Source organism: Mus caroli, chromosome 4 (assembly GCF_900094665.2).
Source record: "Mus caroli chromosome 4, CAROLI_EIJ_v1.1, whole genome shotgun sequence".
Lineage (NCBI taxonomy): Eukaryota > Metazoa > Chordata > Mammalia > Rodentia > Muridae > Mus > Mus caroli.
Window position 1 is genome coordinate 59,285,708 of NC_034573.1, and position 25,916 is coordinate 59,311,623.

At 41.7% G+C, this 25,916-nt stretch overlaps 1 protein-coding gene across 1 annotated transcript in view; it reads left to right on the forward strand.

Moving 5' to 3' along the window:
• Pappa (pappalysin 1) overlaps positions 1-25,916 on the forward strand; it is a 225,968-nt gene that overhangs the window by 165,686 nt on the left and 34,366 nt on the right. The window contains exons 11-17 of the mRNA XM_021160402.1: positions 2,515-2,628; positions 3,554-3,689; positions 6,461-6,674; positions 14,422-14,590; positions 16,882-17,065; positions 23,484-23,694; positions 24,866-25,037. Of these exons, the coding sequence (XP_021016061.1) occupies positions 2,515-2,628; positions 3,554-3,689; positions 6,461-6,674; positions 14,422-14,590; positions 16,882-17,065; positions 23,484-23,694; positions 24,866-25,037 (1,200 nt within the window). The remainder of the gene's footprint in view (positions 1-2,514; positions 2,629-3,553; positions 3,690-6,460; positions 6,675-14,421; positions 14,591-16,881; positions 17,066-23,483; positions 23,695-24,865; positions 25,038-25,916) is intronic.

Genomic DNA, 25,916 nt, shown 5'->3' on the forward strand with positions numbered 1-25,916 from the left:
ATCCAATTCTATATGTTCCCTGAGCCTTAAGGGTTATGTGGTATATATGTGTCTTCTTTAGACATGTGCAATCAACCAAAGACTTGACATTTTCTGAGAGCCTCTAGAAATCATGACTCTCCCAAGATATGGTGGAGAGAGGGACAGTTGAAATTGAGCATTTGTATAGGTTGGATTCTTGGCATATTAAAAGGAAGCGTTGATGATGCTCAGGTAAAGAAGGGTTCTATTTTATCAGAAGAATCCGACCTAGTCCAGTTCTCTGGAGTCACTGTACTAGAGCACATTATTAAAGGAAGTTTATACTGATAGTTTTGTGTCTATTTTCCATGGCTTTATAAGCTAATATTTTGGGGATTGTATTCATTGGGTTTGAAAAAACAATGAACATCTATGTGATGTAATTCATGCTGGAACTGGTTCTGCTTCAGTTTTCTAACTAGCTATGTTCACAAGTACAGACTTCTTCTAAGCACAGCCTAGAGAGTTTTACTTTCCTTTTAATTCCTTTTTTTTTTTTTTTTTTTTTTTTTTTTTTTTTTTTTTTTTTNTTTTTTTAGACAGGGTTTCTCTGTATAGCACTGGCTGTCCTGGAACTCATTCTGTAGACCAGGCTGGCCTCGAACTCAGAAATCTGCCTACCTCTGCCTCCCAAGTGCTGGGATTAAAGGCATGTGCCACCACTTCCCGCTCCTTTTAATTCCTAATGGAAATGAAATAATATAAACCGAAGCAGTGATGTTTGTCAATTATATGCATCACATAACAGGTGTGAGCACTACCTGAATTGATACTTGTGTGAATCTTGTCTTGCTTGCTTCTTTCTTCTTTCTGTAAAATAACCCATTACAGATAAGATTCGACACATTTTCCTCCACTTCCTTGATACCATTGCAGCTGCCACCTTAGAATTCAGTACATGCTTTCTCTTGATATGTACAGTCCATACTAACTACTGGCTACATACAGAGCTTTTAACATGTGCTTTTAACAAATATGTTACAATTTGCTTAGACATTTATGTGTCATTTCTCTTTTCCACTGTTTGTTGCCACTGACCCATGTTGGTGTCATTTAATTCACCACTAATCTTTTATTTTAATTGGTCTGGGCTCACCTAAATCTAGTTAATTCATCTTAATATTCTGTTGCTCTGTGTAATTCAAATATTCATATGAATATTTCCCACTTTTGTACCCTTTCCCCAGGAATTGGAAACAAAGACTATCTTCAGTTTTGTGGTACCAGATATGTATATGCATATATGTACAATGTTAAATAACTGAATACATTTGGTTATTAAGAACTATTCATTTTGCTCCTTGTTTTATTTGCTTATTATGTGTGTGGTGTTTAGTTTGATAGACACTAGATTGTCTTGCTCTTCATTCTCACAGCTGTTAAGATCTTCTGAACTTTCTAGGTCAACTTTACTTCCCAAATAATTAGACTATGACCTGGAGGTGTAATATAGCAGGCCCAAGTGCACACGGAAGTTTTGTGAGAGGAGTCACATTGCAGATCAGAGGAAAAGTGTTAATTCAGGATAATCTTCTGCCAATCATCTGGTCAATCTCAACAGGTCCATTGTTCTCCCCTTTTCCCATTCTGAACTTTGGTCAGTTTACAGTTGCACACATATTAGGGATTACTGGATTGATATTTGCATGGCATGTCTGCTGTCCATCTTAGTTTGATGTGCATTTGTTCCCTAGTGCTTGATGAGTAGTTTTTTTCATTACATAGCATTTGAGTGAATCAGATGACTCAGTTTGGATGACAGTTGGGTATGTAAGAAACTCTACTAATTAAAAAAAAAAACATGGCCATGTATACATTCTTCTTAATAATTGTAACACTTTAGTATTAGCATCAGTGGGAGAAAGAGGACAGTGGAGTATAGGGAAGAGAGGAGGAAGAGGAAGGAGGGAGAGGGAGAGGAAAAGGAAGAGGAAAATGGAAAGGAAGAGGAAGAGTTCTGTGGAACTAATTTTTCTTGATAGTACAGAAGCCAGAGTTCACACTCTCAATACTTTCCTGTCACTGTGGATCTCTGAGCACAATATTCAGAGTCACTTACAATACTCCACATGGCTTTAAGAATTCAGTAAAAGCAATCTCATAGCTTTCCTTTTTGCAGCTTTCCTTGAGCTTTCTGATTGCTAGGTAATTTGTAACAACTTAGGACTCTGTCTGTTTTCTTTAGAGCCTTCTCTTATAAATTTTCTGCCTACAATGCCTTCCATGACCAGATTCAAAGTCAACTCCTTCAGGATTTGTTCCCCTGAGAATGTCCCTGTCACTTTGCCATTAAAATATGTCATGTGACCTTTCTTTTTCAGCATTGGAAATTATTTCAACAATAGAGTGTGAGCTTCTGGGGCAGATTCAATCTTTGCGTTCCTGCTGTCTCTTCCACTACCACCCAAGCACATGGATGGTAAAGGTTCATTAACTTTTACTGAATTCTCAGCACCCTTGAAAACTCTATCTTTTCCTTCATCTTTTTTCCAGGTGTGTCGAACCAAGGTGATAGATCTCAGTGAAGGCATTTCCCAGCATGCTTGGTATCCTTGCACCATTACTTACCCATACTACCATCTGCCTCAGACCACATTCTGGCTCCAGGTAAGCCCTGATCTTCAGAGGCATGGTGTAGAGATCTTGCCTCAAGGAAGTTCTGACCACTGTGATGACTTTTTTTCTTGAGATGCTCTTTCCACTCTTCAAGACTGTCAATTTGTAAAGGCAGGAAACCGAAACTTGTTCATGGGATGCTTCCTACAACCAAATCCCATAATCGTTCATAGACTACCCCACTCAATGCTTATATTGCAAAGAATTTGAAATCTTCCTATTATTTATTATTCAAAGCTTTTTAAAAAAATAATCTTTTTCTTCATGGAATCTATAGTGACCCACAAAAAGAATTGAACATTTGACTCTTTGTAGCTCAGTAAATGCTTGGTCACTTGCTGGAGAGCAACCTTCACATCTTTGTGTGGTCTTTTCTTGGCTACAGACTGAGAATTGTGTTTGCTTTTATTTATGTATCACTGACATACTTTAAGCACCATGGTTCACAGAATTTTCAGGACCATGCCTTATTTGGCTTTATCATGTTGGGACCTAGTAAACAGAGTAGTGGTGAGAAGTGATGGGTAATAAACCTGTAATGCGATTGGTGTCCATGTGTAATTTCACTATGTACTATCCATGTGTTAGACACTAGATTCCTTTTGTCTTGATAGAACTTGACAGTGACCCTATGAGCCATTTTCTTTAATCAGCTATTTAAAAATTAAGAAACTCAGTTAGGCTCAGAATGTTCCAGGCATTTACCAGCATCATGTACAAAAAAGCCAGAGCAGAACTGAGTCTGGAACAAGGTTTCTGGCCTGGGATCCCCACAGGGATCCCCTGTCTCCTCTTTTCCCAGTGAAGGAACAGGTTGAAACACAGCATGATTCCTCTTTGCTCCACTCTAATGTGATTGTGTTTCTACCATGTGGCTGAGTAAATGAATGACTATCTCATGTCTTCTCTATTTCAGACGTATTTCTCTCAGCCAATGGTTGCTGCAGCTGTTATTATTCACCTGGTGACTGATGGGACATACTATGGGGACCAAAAGCAAGAGACCATCAGTGTGCAGTTGCTTGATACCAAAGATCAAAGCCATGATCTAGGCAAGCATACTATACTGGGCTTGGTTCACCCTTGGGTCCCTCTTTCCATGTGTGGTTGCCTCCCCCAAGCCCCTTTAAGAAAGATCTCCTTCCCCTTCCTTTCCCTTGCCTCTTTTCTATATGGAGTTCTGATTGCCTTAATCAACAGGTCTTGGTATATCCAGAGAAACATAAATTTGACAAATATGAAAATAAGGACTCAGTGACAAAACTTGAAGTTCATCGGCTTGCTTTGTTACACACCTTTAAACTTAGGCATCCACAGAATCCTTAAAGGACTCTGGGAAGGAGACTGAGAAAGCCCATTTCCCTGCCATATGTCATCATCTGAAACCCATTGCAAGGCACTGGGAGACGCCAGGACCCATAGCAAACCAGGACTGAGAGAAGTCAGATTTTAGAATCCTATCTTTTTCTACCAGATGTCTCTGAAAATCTCAATAATAGTTGTGTATTCAGCACATTTCCCAGGGGATATACATGTGGAAACAGATATTAGAAAACTTTCAATTAGCTTTGTGGTTTGAAAACTAAGTGAGAAGTCAGGCCCTGTCCGCTGGGCATGAGAGGTATTCACTTGTCTTGTGGGGATCTCTGCAAACATCTGGGGAGACAGAGAAACAACTTGTACAGACTGGAAGGAAATCCAGTTCAACATGACTCAGTACATAGTGCTGGTTCAATCGTCTAGTGTCTAAAACCAAGCACTTTATTTAGGCATATTTTAATACCATACAATTTGGATAAAAACGGTTTTCAGGTATAACACAACTCCCTCTGCACAATTGCATGGAGTCCCTTCTCAAACAAATGTTATTTCTTTCATGAAGATGAGTTCTGGAGACGGGCTACATGCATTATCTTGTGGGTGTAGGAGAGGGGTGTTCTGAGGTCCCAGTCATACAGATAGCATAGAAGTCATTTAGGTTAGTAGCCACCTCTGTTCCTGATTGTGGGAGTTTTGGGGAACCAGGTATGAGCTGGCCCAACAGAAGGCACAAAGATTACCTAGACTATTAGCAACCTTCATTCCCAGCCTTCTGGATGTAGAACAGGTTGCACATCTCTTCTTTTGAACAGACAATACTGCACATTTAACATCTCTGCTTTCCCTAGTGGTATCTGTGAGGTCAAGGACCATTTTGCTCCCAATAATGCACCACCTGAGCACATTCATTCTTGTCTTGATATCAGTAGAGGAATGATTCTAAAATTAAGACTCAAAGTTTGAATCCCATATTTATTGTTAACTCATGTTGTAAATGTGAACAATTTTATTGATATCACAGCACCCTGCTCAAAGGTTGCTAGGTACTCTTGGATTGCATTAAAAAGTGTACCATATGGTTAGGTGGGACATTACCTGTCACTTCTGTGACCATTTCTAGTATAAAACTTGGCACTAACCACACCCTATTCTCTGCAAGTGTTTGGAATTCCGGGTGTGTCCTGGAGCTGGCACTTCAAAGATGTGTGCACATCATTGTGTAGAAGAACCCATTTCAAAACTCTGCAGAAGCAAGCAGACAAAGGGTCAGTTCAGGGTCAAATAGAAGCCAAAGAAGCAAGAAGAACTTTATTGTTGTGTTTACATGTTTGCTTATTTAGCAGCTTTAAGGCAAAGGGAAAACATATCTCGAAGAAAGAGAAAGAAAAATCTCTTAGGACTTCCCTAGATTCCTGGGAAGTTTCCTGAACTTACAAGCAAACATTTTCATAGTTATCCTGGCACTGCAAAGGGTGAGGAGCAGACAGTGGAAATGTCAGGCTGCCCAAAAGCTCCTTGGATCCCATTGTTCTTATCTAAGGCTTCGCCGGCTCCCTGTCTCTCCCTATCGGATCGTCCTGTTCTTTGTCCAGACTACAGAGCAGAGGCTTAGTGTCACTGAGAATGTAAAGCAGATAAAGGACACCTGATGGGTCCAAGACTTCCTCCACCCATAAGGAGCGCTCTCCCATCTGTCAGCACATGGTCAAAACCACATTACTTTTACAATGTAGAGATGAAGGTTTAGGAACTTGCTAGAATTCCATCACCAGCACGTAGCTAAACACTGAAGCCTGTTTTTGGCCCGACTCCATCTCACCTGCCAAATCTACTCCTTACTCTGTGGAATCCATGTGTCGTTTTCTGTGCTACCATCCGTCCCTTCCTAAACCTGAGAGAAAGAACAATAAAACATGAAAGAACTCTCGTCTGAGACAAATTTGGGTTCTACATGTCTTTTGTGCTGCAACCATGCTGTGCTTGTTCATGGACTCCAGTTTCCATCCTTGAAGATTGGGCAGAGGTCCTTCCTACCCAGGGTTGCTCACAGGTCTACTGATTAGCGTTAACAGTGAGCTTTTGACTCTGGGAAAGGTTTGCTCTTACAAATTATTTCTCCCATCTTTATGAGAGCTCAGGCAAGCAGCATGAACACCGAAGGCTCAAACCTTCAAGTCCTGTAGCAACGTGGGAGGGAGGGCGGGAGGGAGGGAGGGAAAGCCATAGATGAGGGTGGCCATTTGGGGGAGGGAGAGACTGTGAGCATTAGGTGAAGGAAAGCTTAGGGGCCAGGGAGGCAGGGGGATTGGAAAGATTTGGAAGCACGGAAAAAAGGCAGACAAAGAAACTTTCAATCAAACTCAAAATCCTCACTGGCCGCCCAATGGTGCTTTTGTGGAGTGACATGAAAGGGTCTTGGGGCTTCGGGAAGAGCCCGTTGGGGAGGGCGTGACTGGCCTTGAGTAATGAGCCTGGCCCCTCGGCCCTCTGTCTCCCCTGACAGGCCTCCATGTCTTGAGCTGCAGAAACAATCCCCTGATTATCCCTGTGGTCCATGACCTCAGCCAGCCCTTCTACCACAGCCAGGCGGTACATGTGAGCTTCAGTTCGCCCCTGGTCGCCATCTCGGGGGTGGCCCTCCGCTCTTTCGACAACTTTGACCCCGTCACCCTGAGCAGCTGCCAGAGAGGAGAGACCTACAGCCCTGCTGAGCAGAGGTAAGCAACCAGGGCCTCCTCACCCTGGATCATTTGTAGTAAGTGGAGACAGAGAGTCTGAACAGGCACTGCTGCTGCTGTTAAATTCTACCTGTTTCTCCAGTCTCCATTCTCTGACATCTGGTCAGCTTGTCCTTAAAGATCGAGAGGACCAAAAATCTTTGAATGTTGGAGTGAACTACTAGAAAGTAGAAAGGAACCCTCTTTCCACCTGTCCTGCAGCTACTGAGTTGATGGTAGGATACAAAGTGAACTAGACATAGCAATTTTCTGCACTCGGCTGCAACATGACCATCTGAAAAATGACAGGGCAGATATATTAACTCTTGGTTCTTAGTATTCTATTTTGATGGTGTAGACATAGTAGGTGACATGATCCTCTTCAGTTGCAGATGATGTGACTGCCAGTAGCTTCATCCCAGTTCACTGTGTATTTTAATGAGTGAAACTCCCTTATCTTCTGCAGGCCTAGGGCCTGATATTTCCCCAGCAGTGGAGGAGTTTGTGTTTTTACTTCATCACATCAATTAGTGCCTTTGATTTAGTATCTGTTAATGCTGTTCAGCTCTTGCTATGAAAGGACAGTACTTATTTGAAAGAATGAGTTTGGGGAATACGCTCATCTTGGGGTTGAATCTCCACATTATTGATTCTCAGATGCATGTCCTTGCATGAATCACTTCTCTTTTAAGAGTCTCGGTTTCCTATTTAGGAAGATGTAGATTATGACATCTACCCATAGGTGTAATTGTGAGGCTCAAGTACTACACTGTAGGCAAAAATGACCTTGCAGGATACTTACTGTGCAAAGTTAATGTATCAGTGAGGACTCTTAACAACAGTCACCTTCCATCCACAATGATGATGCCTCTGTGTGAAGAAATCTGTCTATTGCTCTTAAAAGGCAGAAGTAGAAGAAACCTCAGAGATGATCTAGGGCAAAGAACATATTCAAACTTAGTGTCACCATCTAGGGTTCTGGGGCCCTATAAAGGGAAGTGATCCAGTGTTGCTGAGTGTCTCTCTTGTTTGTTTAATAAGAACCAGAGGGAGAGTTCGTGTGTTGGTGGCCTCTGCAGAGTGAAGCCCTCTATGTGGCCATTCTGCTCTGCCCTGTACACCTGGGGGCAGAGAAAGGGAAGAGAACTGGTGATAGGAGGGGGACACTAGCCTTTCCCAAGCCCCTGCTCCCATAGAGGACAGAAAAGGTGGTTGCAAAATCCACATTGTTTTGCACCCACAGTCTCCAGCTTCTGTTGTGCAAAGTGTGTCGCAATCACTGCGATGGAAGAGCTCCTTAAATATCCCTCATTGTCATATTTCATCCTAATAGCACTTCTTTATCCCCAGCTCTCCAGCCTCTATAAAAATAAGTTAATTCTCGGGACCCAGGAAAACAATGTCGATGGAAAAATGCAAATCCATTGGATCTTTTTCACAGTGTGTTCCCATTTCCAGCCACTTCTCTGTACCATCCACTAGCTGACCAAAGCTAGCACAGGCTTCTCAGAGCTCTTAACTAATGATTCCTATGTGCTGAGCAATCAGTGTTTACCCTCTGAAACAAATCAGTCGATATATGACTCCACAGTTCTTTAGTGGTAGAGAAACACGGATCTGGGACAAAACATCATCCTGTCTGCTTCATGTGACTGTGGACTGGAGTCAACCCCAATTCTCCAAGCCTCCATTTCTCTTTAAGAGATGTTGATGAATAGTGTATTTTCTGTAGCTCCTTCCAGATTTCACAGCCTACAATTCCAAGAGCTAGGAAAAGTAAGAAAAGAGAGGAAGGAACAAACTTCTGTTAAGCCCATGATAAGTGCATTACTTTATTTAATCCTCACACCTGGTTTGGGACTCAGAGAAACAGCCAGTGAGTCCATGAAGAGTAGGCAGTAAGTGGGACAACCCCTGCCCAATGCATCGAGGACATGAATGGGAGAAGAGGAATCTTTAGGACTTGTTATGTGTGAGCATTCACCCTTCTTTGGTTAAGGGCTGCAGAAGCAGCCAGGAAGGCTTTGGCTTACTGGGCCCTGCACTTGGACCAGGCTGCACAGAGGGCTGAGGCTGCAAAGCTGCAGGATCCTTCTGAATGCCCCAGTGGGGAAAGGACAGCAGCTGTTCTTGGGGAGCTGCAGAGGCATTGATAAAAACAGGCAGGACTCTACAGTCATGCAAATGTAGTAAAACAACTCAGAAGACAAGAAAGAGAAAGATAAGCAACAACATGTACAAAGGCCTGGGATATGGTCCTTTATTCTTGAAATTGGCAAGGCAGAGAGGTCCATATCATAGGTTTTTACAGCAGAGACTCCAGTTGGCTCTTCTTGGACCAGTCCACTTTACTCTAGGCTGTTTTCCTGGCAGGAAAAGGCAATTTTCCCTCCCATCCAGACACTTTTCTCTCCTCCCTCCAGCCTTTGCTCTTCTCCCTCCCACTTTCCTATACAAAGAGCTCTATGAGATCCAGTGAGCTACCTTGAAAGAAGCAGTGCTACAGCAAAATCAATCTAGATGATGTTTTCTGATCTGGATTCAAGAGTTCCTAGCACTGGGACATTATTGTGCATGGATTCAGAGCCCTCCTCCACCAATAGGATCAGACTTCAAGTTAGAGCTCCAGTTGTGGAATTCAGCGCTATCTTCTTGGAGAATGGTGCACAAATGGGAAAACATAGGGATGGAGTAGAAGGCTAAAGGCTTCTTTAAGGAGAAAGACTGTAGTCATGACAGAGGTTCCAGTGTCTGTCTCTACATAGTCCATCTTCTTTTCCTTTTCTTTCCCCTCCTACACTGTTTTCACACACACACACACACACACACACACACACACACACACACACACACACACACACCATCCATCAGCCAGCCAGCCATATACCCATCCATCTATCCATCCATTCATCCATCCATCCATCCAATCCATCCACCCATCCATGTACTATGTGGTTTTTAATGAAAACCAAACACTATATTATAAATTTCAGTAGGCTATGTATTTAAACTATTTTCCTGGGCAGTAAAAGGAGGTCCTATAAGGCTAACTTCTTTCTGTCTCTCCCAAATGACGTGAAGAGTTGGTGCCCAGGTTACGTTTCCTCTCATTTTCTAGTTTTGACCATATGGCCATCCATCTGTTGTTGTGATGGTGGTGACTGTCCTTTAATGACGCAATTATAGCTAAGCAGAAGGCCATAGGAGTTAAGAGAGGACTTAAAGAGCAGAGCCAGAAGAAAAGTCCTTTTCAGCCCTTCAATGCCAACTTTGTCCTGGCTGGGAGATTTGCCTAGGTGTCATCCAGTAGGTGTGGGATTTCAGTTCTCTATGGGGAAGGAAGGGAAGCTAAAAGATTGCTGAGGTGTCACAAATGGTTCTGGCCTCGTGAAGATCTTGGACATATAAGTAAATAGACACAGGAGCATGTGGGCACATACACACACACACACACACACACACACACACACACACACACACACTCAGAGAGAGAGAGAGAGAGAGAGAGAGAGAGAGAGAGATCGTCTTTGCCTCAGTGTGAGAACATGGTACATTCATTCACCTTTTCAGCCACCCTCAGCCATATTCTTCCTTCAGAGAACTAACTTTCTTTCATTCCTTCTTCTTTTTTATTGACCATCCATCCCTAGTGTTAAATTTCCCTCTTAAAAATCAAAGGCTTTTGTTTCGTATTCCTTAGTTTTGGATTTTAGAAATGAATCACACCTGTATTGTGGTAAGGTATGAGAGACAACCAGTCATCTTTCCTCTGCTGTGTATGTGTACAACCTTTCTAGATAGTGGGATAGAACTGGAAAGAACAAGACCTTAAGGAATATAGGGGCTGATGTCTATGGGAACTCTGTCCAGGCTAAAGCAAGCAACTCCAAATGTATATTCTCAAATGGGAATAGTGTTACCTCAAGGAGTCCTTGTGCAGTTGCAGAGATGTTATAGTGAGAGTCAGTGGCTAATGCCTGGCATTTCTAACTTCATTTCCTCTTCTGTCTTTCTTCTTTGCAAGTCTACAAGCCATGTGCAGACAGATATGCTGAAAAACCAAGAATGCTTTACTTCCAAAGTACATTCTAAGAAAATATTGGTCCTAAGAATCACCCCATAGTAGAAGGGATATTAGATTTTGGAAAATAATCCTCCCCCCCTTTAGCCCATTCTGAACATCATCAAAGTGCATCAAAAGATTCAATGTTCTGACAAGGTCTAGAACATTTCTCAATATGTGGGTCATGAACATTTTCAGCCTTAAATTACCTTTTCACAGGGGTCACCTAAGACCATCGGAAAACATTAATATTTATTACTCATAGCAGTAGCAAATTACAGTTATGAAGTAGCAATGAAAAGAATTGTATAGTTTGGTGGTCACAGCAACAGGAGGAGCTGTATTCAAGGGTGGCCACATCAGGAAGTTTGAGAACACTGCTCTGGAATAAAGAAATCTCACTGATCTCACTAGTTCACAACCACCCACTCTTGTCTAAGCACAGAACCTGTTAATAAGGAAGTTCTCCAAAGCACGGGATATTTCCCTTAAATAGCAGAGAGAGACAGAATGTAAAAGCCCTCTTGTCATGGAGTTCCTGCTCTTCTGGAGCATTTATTCTGTACTAACATTCCCAGTTGACAAGTACACCAAGCTCCATCCCATCACGGTTCTACATACCGCCTCTCCACTTTGCCTGGATCCTCGGGTCCCAAAATGTTGTAAATTTTCATCACATTTCATCCAGGTCTTACTTAGAATTTCTATTCTTCATAGATCCTTCCATTAAAAAGAATCCCCATCCTCCCACCAAAACAATGGCTTGCAATCATTTCTCTTTGATTTTAATGATCTTACTGTATATACCATTGTCTGCAGTTGTGTAGGCACTGGAGTATGCGTACTTTCTCTTCAATACCCAGGGTGATAGATAGATACCTTATTTATCCTCCTAACAGAACCATCTCCAGTGAGATGTCAGGTTCACATCTATTAAATGAATGAATGGATGGTAGTTCATTTGGTGACAACTCTGACAGGCAAATCAGGCGACTGCTGCCAATGTCCAGATCAGGAGACCAGGGTACTGCACAGTTTTTCAGATTGAGCATGGGACAATTTACTGAGCTGTACCTTGAGCGTAAACTTTCCTCTTTCCCACACTCTGTTTCATTCTATGAAATTAAGTATTGCAGTTTTCTTAGTCTACTAAAGAAACATGCTGTGCATAGAGCAGGGAAGAGGCTATGGTTCTCCTCGAATCGCCCCAGGATGTTTTCTTTCTGAATCCTGATAGGATGAAAACCCAGGGGCCTTCTGAGAGCGCAGAGTCCAAATGTCCAAATTATAAGGCAGAGGTCAGAGAGACAACTCGGGAGCTCCCAGCTTACAGAGTAAGCTGTTTTGTTCATGTGGTTTTGCCCAGAGCTTGAACAATGTGAGTAGTGCAATGCTTGTTGTCAAAGCACACAGGCTGACTCCACAGTCACAGCCTCTCCCAGATCTCTGCATTGGTACAGCATGATGTTGCCCTAATAGCTCAGTAGGGGATACAGAATGCTGCCTTGTTCAGAAGGTTGTAGGAGTGTGAGGAGACAAGAAAGCTACACCAAGAGAGTCTGAGCCCTGTATGAAAGGATTGTCCTTGTCTGGCTATTTTAAAAACTAGATTTGCTCATGAAATGTTTTGCGGGTTTTTACTTCCTCAAAAATCTCCTGCTCTGTCCCTCACTAGATAAGTTGAGTAGTTGAGAACGTGAGTATCCAGATCTGTACTCCCTCCTAAAATCAAAATACTGGTGGGGAATCAGAACAGACATCATGAAGGTTCGGAGCATCCTTCTGAAGATGCTCCTGGCCAAACTTTTTTTTTTCCTTTTTTAGATTAAAAACAAAAACCCAAAAAAACAAAACAAACAAATCAAAACAAACAAACAAACAAACAAACAAACAACAATAAAACAAATGCCAGGCACAATAGTGCATGCTTTCAATCACAGCACTTGGGAGGCAAAGACAGATAAGACTCTGTGAGTTTGAGGCCAGGCTGGAGTACATAGTGACATCCAGGACAGTGAGAGATACAGAAGGAGACCGTGTCTTGATGCCCCCCCCCACACACACACTAAAAAAAATAAAATACAAAATAAACAAACACACGAGGACACCAGGAAAACCAGGACATCCAGACTTGAGAATCTGGATTCAAATCTAGCTACCTGTATAGCCCTAGAGCCTAATAGCAAGGTTTTAGGGTAAGCATAGATAAAGTTTTATACTGTGGGTTCTGCTACTGAAAACAATATTTCTTTTTCATTTTTAATATGTATTTTGGAGCAACTTTATATTTTTTTAAAAATTTTTTATTAGATATTTTCTTTATGTACATTTCAAATGTTATCCCTTTCCTGGTTTCCCCTCTGAAAACCCCCTATCCCATTTCCCCTCCCCCTGCTTCTGAGGGTGTTTCCTCACTCACTCACCCACTCCAGCTTCCCCAGCCTGGCATTCCCCTACACTGGGGCTTTGAGCCTTCTAGGACCAAGGGCCTCTCCTCTCATTGATGTCTGACAAGGCTGTAGAAGTTTCAAGCCACTGAAGGTGTGGCAACCAGTTGCTTCAATTTAGTTAGCGTCTGGGTCCAAGCTGTTTTTCTTCATAATGCACAGTATAACAGGATGTAACAGGCATTGTTCCTACCCACAGTAATGTTCTATTTCACACCCTAGAGGAAAGCTAGCTGTGAAGACCTTAGGGTCACACATAGGAGTGGGAATGTAAACAAGTAATTTATTCTTGCCAGGCTCCAATCTTTTCAACTATAAACCCAAATGCCACTTAGTTCATAGGGTTCCTGCAAGGATGACAGGAGCGCATTTAGATATGTTCTCAGTGATTCTGAGAACTCAATGTTCTTGAGTGCCTGGGTCCATATAGCTTAATGGGAAAGGCTATCAAACCACAAAGGGGATTATGTCATTTTTACTCGTATCCTTAAAGGTTAGTAAACATTTGGGTGCCTGGTAGGTACCTACATCCTGGACTTGAAATGTGTCGAGTGGGAGGCAACAGTATGAAAGACAAGAAGGCAAAAATGTCTGTGATGAAACTCATCTAGAGACATAAAGGAGCGCCTCCTATAGAATTAACTCTGATTTGAAGACTGTGCAGAATTCAGATTGGCTAAACAGTGAAGATAGCAGCCAGAGCAAGACATAAGGCATGGTTTCTGTACATTTTCCTTAAGTATTTGTGAGTTACATTAAACATCTGAGAGATGTTCCCTGCCACTGTCACCAGGCCTCATGGCTCTGTGAAGTGGCATAAACTTGTAGGTATACTGAGGTGCCAATAGATAACATATTTGTCCAAGTCACCCAATTCCTAGGTAACAAATCCAGCAGGCTGTCTGTTTAACATTAGCTACTGTTGGTTGAGGCTTAAAATGTGCTAGGAATTTGGCTCCATGTGTTTTAGAAATTATCAGATCCAATCCTCCCCACAACTCTTGGAAGTCAGCACTCACTGAAGCATTCAAGTGAAAGGATTTGAATCCAGGACTGCCAGCCTCCATGTCTTGTATTCTTCATAAGCCATAACCATGACCAGGGAAATTGCTTTTGCCTGTCTCAGTGCTCTTCTCTTCAGGGTTCGCTTCCTTAAATTTGGGAAGAGGCCTTCTAGCTGGAGTAGAGTTGGCTTGTGAGGAAATCCCTCTTCACCTCCTTCTTTCTTCCTCCCCAGCTGTGTGCATTTTGCCTGTGAAGCTGCTGAGTGCCCAGAACTGGCCGTGGGGAATGCTTCTCTCAACTGTTCCAGCAACCACCACTACCATGGTGCCCAGTGCACTGTGAGCTGCCAGACAGGTTATGTGCTGCAGATACAGCGGGACGATGAGCTAATCAAGAGCCAGGTTTGTGGATTCAGAGGAAAGGCTGACAGGTGGAAAATGGGCTCTCTGCAGAATCCCCAGCACTGGAAATACTGTTATCACATAAGACAAATAAATAAAACCTCCCCCTTCCCACCCTCTCCTTCTCTTTCCACCTTTTTCTCAGATAGATCTATACACACAACACAGTACACATATATACATGTAGATTCACTACAATGAATGGAATAACCACATAACCAACAAACAAATCTGCTGGAATTCTCTAAGAAGAGGGCTTCTGTCCAAGGAGTATTATTACAGGCAGCATTTGTCAGTGTTGTTACAGAGAATTCAGATCTATGATCTAGGAATGAGATCATATTAGAATGAGATGCTGACCCTCAAACTTCTGCATAATGAAATGAGCTATTTTAGGTAGATGGGTGTTCTCAGTCTATGAGTGTCTATTCATTCATTCATTCATTCATTCATTCCAAAACATGAGTTCATCATAAATCAGAGTCTGTGCTAGGTCCTGAAGAAAGGAAGTTCTTAAGAGTGATCTGTTCCATAGTGACTAGCTGAAAGCACAGAGACAGAGAAAGGCATACAAGGTTTTACAGAATTGGGGGGAGGGGTGCTTTAGGAAAATGCCCTGGAGGAAGTGACATAGGAACTGAGAAATGGTTTGATGGGCAGAGATGTGTCTGCAGGATACCAGCAAGAAAAGTATGCTCTGGTACTGGCAGAGGAGTGTATGTAGAAACCTGTTAGTATTGTAAGTGTACCGCATGTGGAGACTGGTTTTTCTTTTTTTGAAAATCATGCAAGTCATGAGGCTAGAGGGTCAAACAGAGTCCACAGGTGCCAGATCCTGCCAGTTTACTTGGGACGTTTGAAGTTGTTATAGCAGCAAGAAGCTGTGGAAGGACATGGCATGATGAAATCCTGATAGACAAAGGCCTCATTTGGCTGCCCACATGGGGGTGGCATGGAATGTAAGCAGTGAAATCGACAGTGGACAGACTCAGGGAATGTTATCGATGGAAGACTTGTAAGTTGGGATATGTCCTGCATGAATCTGTTGGTAGTGTGTAGAGATAATTTACACTGAAAGCCCTGCTTTAGTCTGATGTTGCTCTAGGAGTGTCAGGTCCAAAGGGAGTGAGTGTCACAAGTTTAACAGTCCCATGCTTTGGAAATTCCAGAGCTGTCTCTATAGATGCAGCTTTTCCACAGTCCTACCACTAGACCAGGAGACTATTTGTGCTGCTAGCACACAGGGTTATGTTCTTTATTGCTGGGAACGCCTATTTGTGTAGAGCTTCTAGACTGGCTTGTCTTAGACACCTACTTCCGTGTGTCACACATGGCAGGTCTGAACTCCTATGGAAACAATTAGGCTGACTTGGCAGTGAAAGGCCTCTGCTCCCTTTGATGTGTACTTAGGAGAGGAAAATGTCCTTTGCTTTTAAAAATCCCAAATCAACATTTGGCCTTCTCACCCCCCCAGGGGTTTGGCTGCTTCCTCCTTGAATGGAAGACTCTGGAATGACAGGCCTTCTCTTGGCTCTATAGCATGGCCTCACCCTTCCACCTACACAGCCCTGCCATTTTCTAGTTTGGTTTAAATCAGCCAGACAGTTCACAGTTCATAAATGTGTTTCCTTTCAATGTATTTTTTCTTAATTATTCAAATTGTCTTTTCTCTGGAGCCACTAAGTTTCAAAATAGGCAGTAGCATATAGTGTTTCCTTGGGTCCAATCCATTCATGTTACCAACGGGAGACGTAGAGAGAGGACCCTCCCATGGAAAGTCATCAAGTCTTCTGTACCCAAAGGCACTCCCTAACTTAGTACCAAGGATTTAGCTATCTCTAAGCAAACCCCTTCAAGAACAGATATCAAGATCAGCTTCTGATATTCTATTTAATGTGTTTTAGAGTCTATTTTATAAAAAGTAGTTTTTCTCTGTGAGGTCTCTGAACCTCAAGACTCTTATCATGTGATGAAATACCTAGAATACCTTATAGATTGCATTTCTTACCACATTACTTGGGTTCAAGTCACACTTAGCTTTTTCTCTTAGTGGGTAACCTGAGATTGCTCATATAATATTTCTAGGCTTCCATTTCTGTGTCATTTAATGGGGATTAAAGTATCTAATCTGTACAGTTGAGGAGTTATTAAAAATTACTTTGAGTCAAACATTGAGAATGAGTTAGCTCTTTCCTAGATAAGACTCTGATGTGCCGCCTGTGGAGAAGAATATTTCCTCATATAGGAGCACCTGTCTGATCCCCATCATTGTACCTTTCTCTGTCTCTCAGGTAGGGCCAAGCATCACAGTGACATGTACAGAGGGCAAATGGAACAAGCAGGTGGCATGTGAGCCGGTGGACTGTGGTATCCCAGATCACCATCACGTCTATGCTGCCTCCTTCTCCTGTCCAGAGGGTACCACCTTTGGTAGAAGATGTTCTTTTCAGTGTCGCCACCCTGCCCAGCTGAAAGGTATTCTGAGTTCTTTATCTCAACCTGGCTTCTATCATCTCTGAGAACGTAGTGGCTGTTTCCCAACCTCCTTCTGAGTCTCAGGCACCATCAGGAAGATAGACTTGTGTCTGTTCCTGGTTTCTTTTTACCATTTATAGTCATGTCAACCATCTGGTTGTACAGCCAAGAATTAAAAAATGTGTACAATAATTTATATGTGAATAAAAATAGATATGAATACCCCCTTTAAAGTTTTGAAAATCTTGTAAGAATATGGTGGGGGAGGGGAACAGAAAAAGTTATATTTAAACTGATATATCTAGTTTACTGTGGACAAATAAGACCCAGCACACCTTGTGAAGTGTGACTAGTCTTTCAATTTTCCAGAGGGAGAAACCAATTACTGGGGATTAAAGAACTTGCCTAAGGTTGCCATGTTAGCGACGGAGACCATGTTGTAATCCAGGTCTGATTTGGCATATCATGCCAGAGTATGAATGAAGAGTTAGTTGAGTGTAGGAATTTTGGGAGTATTTCTCAGTATTCTCTTAACAGCAGATAAACTACTGTGTATGGTTAAGATTTAAGTACTGTGGTGTGCAACAAGAGTCTCCTCAGTTGTTCAAAGGAAGATTGACCCCAAAGGTTTATGATCTTGCAGCCTTTGTAGACAATGGATATGTGGTCAGAAGCCAAGGGAATGACCTGTACTAAAACATAATAAAAAGTATTGGCTGGGAACTTGAGTGCTGTGATGGAAAAGGAATATAAGAATATAAGACCCAACTTTAATTATAAGCTGTTCCTTAAGAAAAGCAAAAGTGCAACCGGGCTTCATCCCATAGCTCCTCCTCATTTTCTATCAAAGATTTGAGTAAGATAGATATAGAATTTTCATTTGAGATTCTATGAAGATTAGAATTAAAGATAAGAGGGGAAGAAAAGAATGAAACTATCAAATGGTTGTCCCGAGGGGTTGCAACCACAGGTTGAGAACTCCTGATAGAATCTAAACAATCCAATCCCATTAGATGGCTCTGTCTGTCAGTAAGATGTAGGGTGTAAGCAGGGCAGTGGTGGCACATGCCTTTAATCCCAGCACTTGGGAGGCAGAGGCAAGCAGATTTCTGAGTTCGAGGCTACCCTGGTCTACAAAGTGAGTTCCAGGACAGCTAGTACTATACAGAGAAACCCTGTCTCAAAAAAACAAAACAAAACAAACAAACAAACAAAAAAAGATGTAGGGTGTATTAATAACAAGAAAATCATACCTCTCTTAATTAGAGGCCCATGCAAAAAGAATCCAAATAAATTAGCATTGGTTCTTAAAGCTCTCAGAATGGCAAATCATTAAGCAAATCTTTCTGCCACTGTTTATGTGACTATGCATGAAGCAAATGGACATTGCTATAGAAGGGTGCTTTCATAGGAACTCGCATTTTGCCCATCGATTGAAAATTCAGGGAAACACCTTGACTTTCCACAGCGGTCTGTGAGGACCAGCTGGTAGTCCACGTAGCTTGGTTATCAGCAGTATCTTGCCCAGAGATCCTTGTTCTGAGCTTCCTACTTGGGCCTGCTGGCAGCAAGGACTGGATGAGTTGCACTCTCACTTGGAGGTTCTTGATGGTACTTCACTTACACTATCTCGTGTGTGTATGGGGGAGGGGATACGGGAAGTAATGACTGTAGAATCAGAAAGTTCCATGTTGGATCCAGCAAAGAACCTGATAACTTCCATATGGTGACATACATGTACCCACACATATCACACATATACCTATGCACATGAGTAAGAAATACACAAGATGCAGTAATAAGTTAAAAATAAGAAACCCCAGATACTACTGGTTTTGTCCTTTGCCAGCTGTTTGATCTTAGCTGAGCAATGTTGCTCCTGTGACCCACCACAGACCTACTTAACAGATAAGCTTAGGAGTGCTTGCCATCAAAGAGCCTATGTCTTCCTATGTCTCACACTTGCCTTCCTCCATCCATGTTTGCACAGACATAAGCAGTGTTCTGGATTCCTTTATTTTCCATCTTAAGAAGGATTTTCTATCAATGATCCCTGAAAACAACTGCCTTATAGGACATTCTTCTTCCTTTTTAATATTTGGAAAGAAAACTGGGTTACATTAGTAAGGGAATCTACATGTAAGGTGAGAAGCTAGGTGGGTGGTAGCGTCTACCTGTGTACCTGATCTGCCACTGCTCTGAATTCTTTACTCTATAAGCCTTTCATTGAATGACTTTTTGCAGTTTTTCTTTGGACAGGTTCATTAGTAGATATTCTATGGATGAAGTGTCTGACAGACCTTCTGGGAGTGCCAAGTCTGATGTAGCTTTAAGTTCTTGGGATCCCTGTAGCTTAGAGGTATACATTTAGAAAATTAGCTGTTTCTTTTGTTACCTCTCTGAATCTTTCACCTTCTTCCTTTCTTTTTCAAGGTCCATACATAGCTGACTCTCATGTATTACTTTTGAGAAATCAACCTAAAGTCCTTTGTGCCCTGTTTCCTGCCCCACTGAGTCCCCCACACCCCCTATCCTATCATTTCTTCTGTAACTTCTGTTAGTGTCTGATCCTCACCAAGAACAATGAAAGGGAATATCTTTGCAATTGTAGCAGTCATAGCCTTTGGAAAGCTTGCTTGTCCTCATTCTAGTCCAGCAAACTGAATTCTTGTTCTCTGCAAACTGTGAGGGATCTGCATCCTTCCACATCTTAAAATGTTCAACTTAAAAAGTTGACTAAGAACTCAGAAGTAGGTTTTGATTAGGATTAGAGAGGCTGAACAACTCTTTCAAAATCACAAATAAATTCATAATGCTTCATTCATGCAACAAATGGAAATTGGAGAATTACTGTATACTGGACAGTAAACTAGGCCTTGGAAATAAAGAATGAGCAAAACATAGACCCTTATCTTAGGGCCTCAACAGGGACCACACTATATACAAACATGAAAAAGACAAAACAAAATAAACCCCAACCAACCACTACCACCACATTAGAGAGGGGAAGTTCCTAAAACATGTTTGGAGACAGGCTAAGCAAGACTAATTTGCTGACTTTAAAAGATCATATATATATATATATGTACATATATATATATATGTGTGTGTNATATATATATATATATATATATATATATATATATATGTGTGTGTATATATATATATATATATATATATATATATATATATATACATCTAAGTCTGTAACAATAATTAAAGAAAACATGTCATTATTTTTAAAAAGAGCAAGGAGGGATATATGTATACGGGTGTTGGGGGGAGAACGAGAAGAGGGAAATGTTATAATTAGATGATAATCTCAAAAAATAAATGAAATAGTTAAACATCAAGCTTTACAAGATGAACAGTGTCTTGAAGAACAGTTAAGAACACTTTCAGCTTTTGCAGAGCACCCAGATTAGATTCCCAAACCCCACATAATGGTTCATAAGCACCTATAACTCCAGTTATAGAGATATAACACCCTGTTCTGCACTACACAGGCACTAGGGATATACATCATACATACACACATAGTTGCAGGCAAAATACTAATACAATAAATTAGAATAAAATTGTACACACATAAAAATAAATAAATCCTAAAAAATTAAAAACAATGAACAAATGAAATGACAGAGTACCCCAACTGGTGAGAACCTAGTGTCTGATATCTATACTTTCATACTGTGCTAGAAATGTCAGCCTTCACTTCATTTTATGATTTTAGTCACATTCTCCAGAAAGCACAGGTGGGGGGATAAGAAGAGGGAGGGTATGGTACTGATGAGGTTATAAGTGTCTCTTCTACAGCCAGTTAAACATAGAAACAATGTGAGCTAATTGTATATGAGGAATTTAGAAGGAGAGATTAGAACATGCCTGAGTGGTCAAAACTCTAGATAGTCTATCCATCCTCCAACAGTAACTGGTTTGATGCCGATACCAGCAGCATTAACTCCATGTTCTTTTGTGCATGTTTTAAAAGTACGTATTTGTGACCAAAACCAAAAATCCCTCATTGTAGTAAACATCCTTCAGAGTATATGGGCCATTTTCAAAGGCGCAGAGTGTATATGCCATACAGTGCTTTCTTCAGAGCCACTGGGTAAATGCAGGAAGAAGGATAGATAGCTAGGGGCTGGAAATCCAGATCCTGCAGAGTCCATTGCCTGCACTTCTAGACTGGTTGTGAGGGTGGGGAACATATCCACGGCTCTGAATCACAGTCCTGCTCTACCCTGCTCATTCGTTCAGCACTGTCTGGTAACTCCTATTCGCTCTCTCCTAGAATGGCCATTTTCTGTTTGATTCTTTCCTCTTGGTTAACAGTCTGCAATCTTCATATCCTCTCACAACAAAGAACTACACCCTTCATTTAACAGTTTATAGCATTCGAAGCTGATACAGCCACAACACTTTGGTAAAAATACTCACACTTTAGTGGTAGATATTCTATCACCCTTGAGCAGTTTGGAAAGGGCACCATTCTCATCAAACTAATGATAGATACATCTGGCATTCCCAAACACCTTGCCACAATAACTAATCCCCACAACAATATAGGGAAGTTCTGGCCCTGTTGCTCTGGAAGTTCCTTTGCTTTGATGAAAGCTCAATGAATCACCCTTTCACTCTTTTCTCTTTCCATGGGAATGGAAACGATCTAGTTATGGTAGTATAGCTTACCATGTGCATTTTCTGTGGGGTTTGCAAACACTGTGTCTCACGTCCTCCAGATGAACAATACTGACAAGGCAGTGACTCACAGGAAATTAATGGTAAGAGGAGACTCAGGAGTGAACATAAAATTGCAAAAACAATTCTCATCTTCCTCCTTTCTTCATTTTTATCCTAGGTGGTACTTGCTACCACCATCAAGAATACTAGCTAATTCATATTTGATGATAATTTGTCATGTTCCTTCATAACCATTAGATTATAAGCACTGCATGCATGGAATTTTTTTGTCTTGTTTCATACATTGCTTTGCTTCTAACATATAAAGTATCCGTTATGCCACAAGCACTAAACTGAAGTTGGCTGAAGGATTGTAGGTCACTGTGCATCTAACATGTGTCCTGTCCGACATTCTTGTGTAAGTGTGATGTTAACAGAGAGGGAGGAAGGAAGGATATCGGTCAATGAGCAAGCAAGGGCACTAAGGGCACTTTGATAGATGCTTTTTAAGAGTGTCACTGTAATTTAATCTACTGAGTTTTGGAAAGGCAAAAAAATCCTCCATTCTTCCTATGGACACAAAAATTAAGGTTGGGCCATCCTGTGTGGAAAAATAAAGGTTTTTGCTGAACATATAGACACAACCTTATTGTATAAACAACTCTATCTGTAGTTAGACAAACTTGGTTTTGAACTTTTTGGGTTTTTTGATACTCACAAGCTGTAAGAGCTTGATCAATCTATCCCCTCCTTTTGGAAATGAGAATTAGCCTGCTACGCACCCTGCATTTCAAAAGCACTCTGTGCATAGTAACTGCTCAATAAAAGTCAGTTTTCTTCCTGTCACTGATGGTCTCCCTGCTCTGCCTCAAGTCCAGAGACTCCCATGTGCTCCCAGCACTAGCTGCAAACCCCATTTGGTATTAACCAATCAGAAGAGAAGCAGTGGAGAAACACCCATTGCAGGTCCTCCTCTAATTGCCTTGAGTTTGGGAATGGTTATGCCTTCATAATACATGAGCTGGCAATGAAAAGCCTCACTTCTGGCTTTTACTTTTATCTTCACTGACCCCCATCAGTCAAACCTGAAGGCAATCAGCACTCTGTAAGAGCTGGCTGGCCCTTGTGGCCGGAAGTAATGCTCTCTCAACTTCTCTGGCAGAACTTCCCGGAGAACTGGGTTCTGAATAAAAAAATAAATAAAATAAAAATTATCCTCCTAAAAGGATGGTATTGTCACATCCAGGTATGAGGAAGCCAGGACAAGAACAAGGCCCAGTTCCAGAGATACCCCTTGGTCACAAAGGTCTCTGTTATTAGGGCTGACACCATTTAGGCTGGTCCCACTGTCTCAGGCAAAGACACTCACCTGCAGGGCACAGGGATTGCAGGGCCAAGGAAGGGTTTTTTGTTTTTGTTTTTTGTTTTTTTTTTTTTTGCTTTGTTTTGTTTTGTTTTGTTTCTGTCTGTGCAGCATATGAGGTGCAGAATGGTTTGGATTTTAATGCGCTGTAAAAAAAAAAGGGGGGGTGTTAAGTCTAACTTCCATGGATGCCTGCTTTGTAACAACTGCCCAGCATACTCCAGAGATACTGAATTCTTAGAGGAAGGCATTGGAATTCTAACCAGGGATCCCGAGGGACCACATATTGGTTAAAATCCAGGCAGCTCATGCGTTATCTTAGATGTCTCAGGACTCATTCTTCTACTAACCCTGTCTGCCTGTGTCTTCCAGGCAACAACAGCTTTCTGACCTGTATGGAAGATGGACTGTGGTCCTTCCCAGAGGCCTTGTGTGAGCTCATGTGCCTCGCCCCACCTCCAGTTCCCAATGCGGACCTACAGACAGCGAGGTGTCGAGAGAACAAGCACAAGGTGGGCTCCTTCTGCAAGTACAAGTGTAAACCTGGATACCACGTGCCTGGCTCATCTCGGAAGTCCAAGAAGTAAGTGCTGCTTGGGTCATAGCCATAGACCTTAAGAAGGAGGACAGTCAGGTCTGGCTAGCTCTTTGGAAGGAAATGTTTTCAGCTTTGCTGGAGGCCATACCAAGTAGTCTTCTCCCATGCTGTCCTATAGAAAAGACATGGAAGAGTAGGTATTTCATCAGGGTAGTGGCTTATTTTTCTCAGGCCTCCTGGTTTTTTTGGGCAGCAATATGAAGACTGTAAGTTACCACACAGTGTTGTCATGATGCAGAAAAAGTGGCAAAAATGCCTTGCCCAAAGTACTTGCTCAAGAAATACTGAGTCTTTGTGTCGCCATTGTACAGATACCCATCAATACACACTGGAAAAAAAGAGAAGACAAGGGGCTTATGGGGATTGAGGTTCGTCCCAAACCTCATTTGGTACCCACCTCCAACAATGTTGTTCAATGGATACAGTTTCCTTCATTCTTTATTGTTATTATTAGAGATCATTACATAATTATACGATTTCTTTCTTTCTCTTTCCCTTTCATCTCTCTAATACCTGCCCATGTTATATTCCCTTGCTCTTTCCAAATTTATGATGATTATTTTTGTTAAGTACATATGTGTATATATATACATTATATGTATATATATTTATGTAATATATATGTATGTATATAAATTATGGTCTGTTCAGTTAATACAACATTACATACACACATCTCTGTCTATATAGCTATCTGCATTTATAGGAAGAATATTATTTCTCCTGCTTTCAGCATTCTTTAGGTCATAAGCTTGCCCTTTAAATGTTAGCAGTCTATTGGTACCATCCTTGTTTAGGTTATTTTTAAGCAATCATGTTGATGGGAGTTCATGGTGCTAGCTTGATATTTCTAGGAGACAAAAATATGATAGCAACTTCCTGTTCCTCCGGTTTTACAGCTTTTTCCTCTCTGTTTCTGCACCACTGAGCCTTAGATGCAGGAGTTGTATTGCAGATGTATCACTTGGCATGGGGCTCCATAGCTCTGCATTTTGACCCTTTGTTGCTTTCTGTAAGGGTCTCTATCATGCATGTCTCTTGCATCCTTCATACAGCCAGCGGATGATGAATACAAAGACAATGGTAGGTGCCCTGTTAGTGCTCAGGTTCAAGCCCTGTGATCCTTACAATAATTATTCTTTCATCTCTCCTGAAGACGTGCTTTCAAGACTCAATGTACTCAAGATGGCAGCTGGCAAGAGGGAACTTGTGTGCCGGTGACTTGTGACCCACCTCCACCCAAATTCCATGGGCTCTACCAATGCACTAATGGCTTCCAGTTCAATAGTGAGTGTAGGATCAAGTGTGAAGACAGTGATGCCTCCCAGGTAAGCCCACTAAAACCTTAGATCACAGCCTTCTTCTCTCTACTAAACAGCTGCTATCTTAGGGGGCTCTGTCTCTACAGTAAAGCTTATAAAATGACAATATCACCATTGCAGAAACTGAGAAGTGGGACTTCCAGTATCTTCTTTTCTAAGATCTCCTAACTGTATTTTCTCTCTACAAACCTGTCTTATTCAGAGATTCTTAGCTTTGAGATTTTTTTAAGCATTAGAACTATTAGACACTTATTGAGAAATGTTAAAGAAACACATGTATACCCTCTTAGCAGTTAAGGTTGATCTGTTATGTCATTCTTATAGGAGTGTCTAGGACTTTGATCAGCTCTGCCCACTTCTACATCCACGTTTTTCTTAAAGCTTTTACAGGCACAAGGCAGTCATGATCAGCAGACATCAGTTGGCCCTGGAAGCCTATAAACAGGGGTTTCAGAAGGTTGGGAGAACACTTCAGAGTACAGGGTGGAACAAAGGAGAACGGAAGGGGCTAGCATGGCTTTGAGTTTTATCTCAAGCCAGATGTATCTAAAGAGTAAGTCTAGAGCTCCTGCCTGCCTCTGCTTGAAGGGACTTTGTGAAAACACACACACACACACACACACACACACACACACACACACACATACACACACACACACACACTTCAGCTTCGATATCCAACCTCTACTACCCAGATGGACAAGTAGGGAGGCCCAAAAGCAAAATGAAAATTGAAAAGAATGCAGAAGTCCCCCCATTTCCACAGAACCCCATTTCCACAAAACCCACCACTCAGATTTGACAGGGCTAGCTCTGCCACTCATGGGTGTGTGAGGGTCACCAGCCAGGGGAAGCTGGACTATAGTTGCTCACTGTTCTTTATTT